The sequence below is a fragment of the Barbus barbus genome (genome assembly GCF_936440315.1).
Source record: "Barbus barbus genome assembly, chromosome: 29".
NCBI lineage: Eukaryota > Metazoa > Chordata > Actinopteri > Cypriniformes > Cyprinidae > Barbus > Barbus barbus.
The window spans coordinates 6,667,813-6,677,513 of NC_136757.1; the positions used below are offsets into that span (position 1 = coordinate 6,667,813).

The 9,701-nt window shown below is 37.4% G+C and overlaps 1 protein-coding gene across 5 annotated transcripts; it reads right to left on the bottom strand.

The window, feature by feature from the left end:
* Nucleotides 1–209: 209 nt before the first annotated feature.
* On the bottom strand, nt 210–9,284 carry LOC306849881 (charged multivesicular body protein 7). Of its 5 annotated transcripts, XR_013782388.1 has the most exons (12): nt 9,065–9,284; nt 7,703–7,978; nt 7,440–7,611; nt 6,037–6,222; nt 4,779–4,912; nt 4,617–4,665; nt 4,413–4,532; nt 2,285–2,383; nt 2,129–2,186; nt 1,703–1,933; nt 626–737; nt 215–473 (listed from the first exon to the last, which is right to left on the bottom strand). XR_013782388.1 is itself a non-coding variant. In XM_079385255.1 (11 exons), the coding sequence occupies exons 1-11, from the start codon at nt 9,124–9,126 to the stop codon at nt 685–687; spliced, it is 1,440 nt and encodes a 479-aa protein (XP_079241381.1). In that variant the 5' UTR covers nt 9,127–9,284; the 3' UTR covers nt 210–684. The 5 variants fall into 5 exon arrangements, 4 of the variants coding, with proteins under 4 accessions (XP_079241381.1, XP_079241383.1, XP_079241382.1 ...); XM_079385255.1 differs by having other exon boundaries at nt 210–737; XM_079385257.1 differs by having other exon boundaries at nt 210–737; nt 9,018–9,255.
* Between the last annotated feature and the right edge of the window lie 417 nt (nt 9,285–9,701).

Consider the following 9,701-nt stretch of genomic DNA (forward strand, 5'->3'; position numbering starts at 1 on the left):
GCAGCCTTGATAAGAAAATGTGACTTCTTTCAGAAACAATACATCCTACCAACCTCAAAAAAAAAAAAATATATATATATATATATAAAAAACTATTTTATTTTCTTTAGTTTCTGGCAGTGTTTATAACTTATTGATAGGGCTATACACTTAAAACTAAAGATTTTAATATACTATACTAATAATAAAGATAATCTCACTTCTCAAAACAACGCACACTGAATATTCTTTATTTGGCATCATAAATTGTAGTTTTATTAGAATAATACATTGTACAGACTTTACAAACTCAAAAAGGCCACTCTTAAAACTTTCTTTAAAAAACAAAAATAGACATGCCATTACAAACATGATTAAGGGCTTTTCATAAAGACTTGATAGGGCTTATTACAATGCAAGGACACACGAGTACTGTATCTGATGGCTTTCTTTAGAGCAGGGGTCACCAAATTTGTTCCTGGAGGGCCAGTGTCCTGCAGAGATTAGCTCCAACCCTAACCAAACACACCTGAAGCAGCTAATCAAGGTCTTGCTTGGTGTACTTGAAACTTCAAGGCAGGTGTGTTGAAGCAAGTTGGAGCTAAACTCTGCAGGACACCGGCCCTCCAGGACCGAGTGTGGTGACCCCTGCTTTAGTGGATAGCGATTAAACCATTTTAGTGGGTGCTTGTGCTGAACAGTCGGTCACTGTGCCGGCTCCGGCCTCCTGTGAGCTGAGATACTTCCTCTTGGCACAGCTGAGGAGCAGAGAAAAGAAAACACAAGTCATAATCAATCATGAAAACTATTACAAGAAAAAGCGCAGTGAAATAGATTTTATTCATTTAAAAAGATAAAATAAGCACAAATTTAACTGAAACTATAAATGTGCACTACAATACAAAAAAAAAGAAAAAAAAAGTCAATCAATAATAGATGGTCTCATTTAATTATTTGGCCGTTTGTTTTGACATCTTTCGCATCGGGTCTGGGAGATTTGCACAGGGAGGGGACATTCGATTGACATTTACAACAACCAACCACAATCTGCTTCTTGTATCAACATTACACATAAATCTGGTTTATCAACAACAACAAAATAATATTAAAGCAAACAGTGGTGCTGCGGTCTCTGTTAAACTTTGCAAAGACAAAAATATTTTTTTCTTGTTTAGCTTATCTAAATTAAGTCAGGATACTGGAATTTCTAATTTTGGTACAATGCTATAGTTTGAAAAATATGCAATACCATTTTTGAGACCACAGGGGATAACTGCCACAACATTAAAATGTACCTAATATATAACAACTATAATATATAATTAATATGATTATTATTTCAAAGACAAAAAAATGATATATTACTATTTTAATACAACTGCACTGTAAAATACAATTTTATCATTTAAAATTGATATTTAAATTAATATATTAGTTATTTTAATATACATAAATTATAAAAAAAAAAAATCAATTCACTTGCAAAAGGTAAATCCTCAAGCATTTTTTTTTTTGTCAGAAAACTATTGGTATTGTTGTATCAATACTGCATAAAATGAGCGCTGAAACCCTTTTAAATGTTTCAGTATGGATATGTACAGAATCAATTCAGTATTTTTGACAACACCACTTCAAATACGAGCAATAATGACAATGCTGCTTGTCTGATCAAACACCATTAACTAGGGACATTTCAGAACTAACTAGAAAAGTGTAAAGGAACCTGTGTCAGAGACTGTAAGTCGACTTAGTTCTCTGTCCAATTCCTCATCTGTGATGCCTAGACTGGAATCAGGCACGGAGGGCAGAGACTGCACAAAATCAGCATCCAGGATACCCGTTTTCCTTGGAGGAGAAATGGGATGCGTCGGGACCACTGGGAGCACGTCATTATCTGGGATGGTTTTCTCCAATAATGACCTCAGCTCCTCTTCCAGCTCCTCTGAATCCTCACCTATAAGCACACGAAACATTGGTTTTTAAGGCAGCTTTATGGTAGAGACTGGTCCAGTTCAGTTGTGGAAGAGCGATTCACATCCATGAAAAGTTTTCATGGTCTGCAGACATTGCTGATATACAGAATTTATGGGAAATTCATATAATTTAGAAAATGCATTTAGGGAAAAAACAAAAAGTGAAACTTGTATACCAGAATCCAGCGCTCCACTGGCAAGAGTCTGGTTGACTTCATCCTGAGTGTCGCATAACTGTGCAAAAAGCATAAATAGAATCTTTTTAAAATATGTATACTTACATTCTAACTAACATTAACAGAAACAATGCATTTCTGAATTGAATGAATCACCTCCTGTATCTGATCAACCAGGTTTTCTGCTCGCTCCACAGTCACACCCTTCAGTGAGATTCTCAGAGCCGCCACACCTGCCTGGTATGCCTGTATCACCTGTTCTCACATATTAAAACATTTCATTAAGCCATGCATAATGTACAGTTACCTCCACTAATATTGGCACCCTTGGTAAATATAAGCAAAGGCGGCTGTGAAAATAAATCTGTATTGTTTATCCTTTTGATTTTCACAAAAAAAAAAATTTCACAAAATTCTAACCTATCATTGAAGTAAAACAATTGAAAGTGGGGGGAAAAGCTCATTGTGAAATAAATGCTCTCTCCAGTTCACGTTGGACACAATTATTGGCACACAATTATTGCATCGTCCTTTTCCAGCTCTGAGTTTTCTCCTATAATGCCTGAAGAGAACATATCAGAGACCATTCCTTCATCCAGAATCTCTCCAGATCCTTCAGATTCACAGCTCCATGTTGGTGCTTCTTCTCTTCTCTTCACTTCGCCTCGCTCATTTTCTACAGGGTTCAGGTCAGAGGACTGGAATGGCCATAGCAGAAGCTTCATTTTTTGCTCAGTGACCCATTTTGGGTTTGTTTTGGATTGTTGTTCTGGTGGAAGATCCAAACAAGGTCCATTAAATGATTTCTAACAGAGGCAGTCAGGTTTTGTATGTTCAGGCCCACAACATTAAAGATCCAGCAGTATATTTAACTGTGGATCTGGGGTACTTTTTATCCCTGTTTGTCCAAAAAAAAGCTCTTTTTTTTTTTGTTTTAGTTCTATCTGACCATAGAAGCCAGTCCCATTTGGAGTTCCAGTCGTGTCTGACAACTGAATTTGCTGGAGTTTGTATTTGGATGAGCGAGGAGATTTTTTCTCCTCAACATGCAACATAATAAGACCCCAAGACTCAACTATTTTCTGCAATTCTCCAGCTGTGGTCCTTGGAGTGTCTTTGGCCACTCAAACTCTCCTCCTCACCGTGCATTAGGATGATATAGACACACGTCCTCTTCCAGCCAGATTTGTAACATCTTTAGTTGATTGGAAATTCTGAATTATTGCCCTGATGATGGGAATAGGGATTTAGCTCTTTTCTTACAGCCACTTTCTATTAGCTCAACAATCTTGTTCTGCACATCAAAAATATATTCTTTGGTTTTACGCGTTGTGATGGATGATTAAGGGAATTTGGCCTTTGTGTTCCTCATATTTATAATCATGTGAAACAGGAAGTCATGGCTGGACAGTTTCATGCTCATAGTCACCCTGGTGTGCTAAACTAATTGGAATATACTTCAGAGATATTTTGCTCATAAGAATTTCTAGGGGTGCCAATAATTGTGGCCGACATGCATTGACATTTATAGACATTTCTTTTTCCAACAATGGGACTAATTTCATGGAGTTTATTCATTGTATATAGATCCCACTCGGTTTGCCATTTGTTAAAGCAATATAGTCGAGATCCATGTCTAGATTTATTACTTCATCAGTGAGAAGGTTTGATGGCAGATTTATTCATAGCAAACGGCTGTGTGAAGGAACAAAGATTATATTTCACTTTCATTTGAACAGATTATCTCTCTACAGATAAAATCCCAATTTACATGTTTGCCGGTGTTTTCAGATCATCAGCGTTTTTTCCGCTTTAAGCATTCTCAGATTGGAGAGATGAAGTAAAACACTGGGCAAAAAATGTGTCTATTTAAAAGAAAAGCTCTGATTGGAGGATTTAAACTCTTGACATCTGGCAACCCTTAAGCATGAATGCTTGTGGAGGCATGAAACCAAAATATTGCAGATGATTAAGCAATAATCATGATCACTATGATAACTATGGGCATGTGAATGTGTTGGTAAATTACTGAAATATTCTCAGGCCGTACTTCAAGTAAATATTTCAGTTCAAAGGGGTTTGGCTGGCAAAAGATTTGGGGAATTCCTGCTTTAAGCGGGACAATTATTTCAGAAAAATGTGAACAAGAAAAAAGTGCAATACAGTGCTGGCTTGTACGAATGTGACGTGGCGAAGCATAGGTGACGCTCACTGGTGTTGGCCGACAGCATGTGCTGCAACTCACAGCAGACGGTCAGTGCATTTGTGTGTCTGTGCGTCTCACCAGGCGGTCGGTTTGGGAGTTTGCTATTCTGTCCAGGATCCCCTTCACTGTCTCGAGCTGAGCAAACAGACGGTCTGCTTTCTTCTCCACCCGCTTGCTCCCACGTAAACACCTCAGGGCCTGTGGCAGGAAAAGGTGGCAATTCATTAAAACACATTCCTTGCCTATTACAATAGGCTCAAAACACAAAAAGTGCTCTCATACCTGTGATTTCTTCCCCTCTTTCAGCAGCGATTTTGCCTGCTGCTTACACCTGCGCAATAGACAACACGTAATTTAACTGCAGCTCTATTGTAATAACCCATCACGTCACAGAAATGACACTGGCTGGAATAATGTCAATGCAATTTGGATGAACTGGCTCACTTTTCTGCTTCCTGTCCCAACACCTCCACCCTCTCCTCCAGAAGCTTCTCGCTGCGCTGGAGCTGATAGATGCCCAGGTCCACCTCGCTGACGGGAGACACACGGCCTTGTCCTGCCTGACTAAATTTCACCAGCTATACATGGACATGGTCAAAAGTTTCATTAGAACTGAACAATCTGAAACCAAACATGTGCTACAAGATACTAATCAACCAATCAGTGCCCTGTGATTTTAGCGACACATTTAGGTCCCTGATTGCTTCAAGATATATTGTTTCAGATATACATAACCGTTCAAAAGTTGTTTAATGTTTTTATCAGAAGACTCTTATGCTCACCACATTTACAAATATTTGTAGATTATGAAACATTAGTACAATTTAAAATAACATCTATATTTTACAATTTTAATTATTCTTGAATTTTCAGCATCATTACTCCAGTCTTCAGTGTCACATGCTCCTTCAGAACTCGTTCCAATATACTGATTTGCTGCTCAAGAAACATTTATTATTATAAATCAATGTTAAAAACAGATTTGTTGCTCTACATTTATTGTAGAAACCGTGATTGTTTTTTTTTTTTTTCATGGTTTTGGAACATGGAAAGTTCAAATGAACAGCATTTAACTGAAATGGACATTTTTTTGTAACATTATAAATGTCTTTACTATGGAAGCCCATTTCCACCACGGAATAATTTTACAAAATAAATGAATAAAAATACATAAAGTAATTATGTCTTTTTTATTATTCAGAATTGTGAGAAAATTTGTCAGAATTGTAAGATTTACCGTTCTATTTTTTTTTTATATATATATATATATATATATATATATATATATATATATATATATATATATATATTATATACTCAAAATTCTGAGAAAATAAGGTCTAAATTCTTACTTTTTTTCTTGCAGCACTGAGTTTATATCTCATGAAAACAGAACTGTGAGATGTAAACTCAGAATTGCAAGAAAAAAAGTCGGAAAGACAGAACTGTAAGATGAAAAGTCATAATTATTTTTTTTCCCCATGGCAGAAATAAGATTCCATACTTATTTCATGCATCTTTGCTGAATAGAAATATGTCTTTCATTAAAAAGCACAACAACTTTTGACCGATAATGAAATGAGCAATCACTGAAAAATGGTATAACCTGCATTATTACCTACAGAGTTTTCAAAATGCATCAACTTTCTTTCCCTAAAGTCTGTGCGGCTACATCAAGGTTCGCTCTTGTACTCAAACACACCTTCTCGCCTTCATGGAGTGAGACGGTGACATGTTTCTCTCTCTGTAGCTGCAGCAGAGCCAGGCAGAGCGAGCTTTCATCTGGACAGATGTGAGAGGAGAGAGCACGCAGCTCTTGGAAAGACAGCAGAGAGTGTGTTGCTAAAGGAGAAGCCCGATACGCTGCCAAAAGCGCAGCAGCCTTTTCCTGCAAAAAAAACAACAGCCTATGCTCAAATCTGACCGATAACTACCTGCACGCCATATAAACAATATACTGTGGGGTCCAAGGGTTACAAATTACATCATCATATACATTGGAGTTAAAAATGGGAGTGAATTTGATTATGTATTAATATTTGTTAGGTTATTTGGACAGCAGAAATTTGCACTGTATGAACGTATATATGTTCAGTCCAAAGGGCAATGCAATTGCATCGATACATGACTTCACAGGAAGAGGGAAATTTACGAGTCATTTCACAACACAAAGTTTGACTTAAATAAATTGGTGGGGAAGAGATTCTCTTGAACAGCTACACTATGGTTCAAACGTTTGGGCTTTTTGAAGTCTTTTTGCTCACCAAGGCTTAAAGGTGGGGTGTGTATTTTTTCAGGCCCAGTAGCAAAACAAACTTGCAGCCAATCAGCAGTAAGGGGCGTGTCTACTCATGATGAGATGGAGAGAGCGCTCATCAGTGCACATGATGGACATAAGGCAAGAAGTAGGACCCGTGTAAATATCGGATCAGCCTTCCAGCGCTGGACAGAACTCAAGCAGGGCCTGTGATCGGACGCCGAGGTTGCTTTGTTTCTTCTCGATAGGTGTTTCACAGAACTAATCGTTCCCTGGGTTGCGTATGTGTGGGGTGGAGCTATCAAAATAGGGGCGAGACCCTTTTGGGTTGGGGCGTGTTTGTTTTGGTGATTTCAAACGTCAACATTGGCTAGCAGAAATCACTTAAGATACCCCACCTTTCATTTATTTTAGAAAAAAAATACAGTAAATACAAATACAGTACAAACAGTAATACTGTGAAATATTACTACAATTTTATTATTTCCGACATTAAAGCACTTGAATACGACAAGCTCGTAATCACGACTTCATAAATGGGAAATAGGAAATTTCCGATAGCACGTGAAGGCAGCTTTAGTAGATTACACGCACCTGATCATCATCGCCTCTGCTTGTATGCAAACCCTACACTAATTTGCGCTGCTCTTGGTAGATTGCATTGCTCATTATGGAAATGATCAGTAGATCAGACGCTGAACTTTCCACTCTCATCTGCGCTTTTATGGGATTACGCTCTCACGCTAATTTGCTCTGTTTATGAATCTGACCCCAAACATTTTAGCAAGCAGTAGTCTATAAAGGCTGGAAATGAGCATTAATGGGTATTCTGTTAGTTTTACACTTACTTTCACCAGGTCTATCACAACAAACGATTCCTCCAGTGGGACCCTCCCACTGCCCAGGAGAGCTGACAGAGTCCACTTCAGAGGTCGAACTAACAAGAGTCCAACCCCCCACGACAACCAGCCCAAGTCTACATTTGCAGCAAAGTCTGATTCCTTCTGCACCTTTCCGCTTCTAGAACAATAAAACAAATCTGAAATAAATCCATGTACTGATTACACATGGTGATCTGTGCGACTCTGTACTTGAGGTGACAGTGACTTACCTAATCATGCTCTTAAGAACCGTACTCAAACCCAGAGGAACAGAGCCCTTCCTCCTGAAGCTCTCATTCAGCTCCTGCAGAATCACACACACCGACCCGCGTCGCCTGCAGTGATCAATGATCAGAGGACTCCAGAAGTCTATCTTCCCGTCCCAGTCTGCGCAGTCAACATCTCGGTTCTCTTTGAAGGCAGAGAACAGGAAAGCCATTCGCTCGTCATCCTCCCAGTCCGGGGGGAAACACGCATCCCTCTTCTCCACTGAAACCGACATTGTGCTGTGAATGAAAGTGTTTGAATGATTACTACCCCCAGCGTAAAAGAAGTACGCTTTAGCATACTTTTAAAAAGAGTACTAATTACGGAAATAATACATTTTAAAAGAATACACTTAAGTGCAACCTGAACGGCCTGTTGTTTTTAGACACTTAACTGCATGTTATTCGCAATTACATTAAATGCATTTAATTAACTTAAGAGTGATTTTATCCACTTAAGTAGGACTCAAGAACATTTGGTAACACTTTATTTTAAGGTGTCCATGTTACATGTACTTACTAATATAATAACAATTAATTATGCATAATTACATGCAAGTAACTAAGTACTTAAATATATAATTACACTATAACGAGGACACCTTAAAATAAAGTAACCGCAAATTTGATTTACTAATATATATATATATATATATATATATACACACACTTCTTAAAGATAATTGTAATTACACATTTAAGATGAAGTTGCAATTTTGCACATTTATAATATATTAAGTTTAAATGCAATATTGAATCATGCAATATTGATCGTCAACACATTAAAATAAGCGCAGTTCTTTAAAGAACAACAACATATTAAAACAATGACTTAAAATCTTTTTAAAGACTTTTAATGTTACATTCTTACAAGGTGCACTTTTTAACGTGTACTTAAGTGTGTTAAAGTCATGAAAGGGTACCCACTTTTCCACTTAAGTCCAGTTAATGTTTGTTTTAGTAATATTATATAATCTGATCAAATTTAAATGAAGGTATAAAGTAAATGTAAACACTATAGGTCACTATTTTAATCGCCCAGGCCAAATGACACAAATATTCTTTCGAACATGAGCTTATAAAATGAGCATGCATAATAATCATAAAATAATTCATTTTTATTTTATGGTTAAGTAACTGCTTTTAAAAATAGATTAAACACCGCATGTAAAACACGGCAGTCACTTTATGTGAAGCAGTCTAAGTAGTAAATATGTCCAAATCTAGTGAGCTGCACAGCTATGATGCCTGATACATGTTGTCTAGGTAGGAAGCTCACTAGGTTTCGAGAGAACTGCTTCTCAGTCTTAAGATTGAAGCTCAGACCTCAAGTTCAAGCAGCTGGATAAAGCTCTCAGCAAAGATCTCCTCAGTGTTTGTCGAGACATCCATCGGTGGGAACCCACATACTGCTTAAATCATCGGCGGTGGAGAGAGGAACGCGAAAAGCCCCGATTTTACCGTTTAATTGTGTGCTAAAGATGACAGCACCTCACCCGGAAGACAACAACAACACTGCTCTTTTCCTTCTGCTCGTCATGATAACAGCACTGACGAGAGCTTACCGCCACCTCGCGGTGGAAACCGGCTATTAGACAACACTGCAAGTGAACGGGGTGTGCTTAATTTGATTGAATATGCACTTGTAGTGTACTTCTGATCTTAAAAGGATATGTAAAAAAACTGTACTTGCAGATCATTTCAACGGGGTGCGATTTGATATTTTTCCTTCTGGTCGTTAATTTATTTCTGGCTTATCCTAAAATGGATACAAATTTGTGATAATATTTTAAAAACATTTTCCTTATATTATAAACGTGATTTTGGGTTATTATATCAATAATCGCTCTTTAATATATATATGGTACTCTCTCTCCTTTTTTCTCTTTATTTCCTCTTTTTCCTTGTTCCTTCTTGTTGATGCATGTGAAATGTTCTTTGTTATACAGATGGATTGTATACA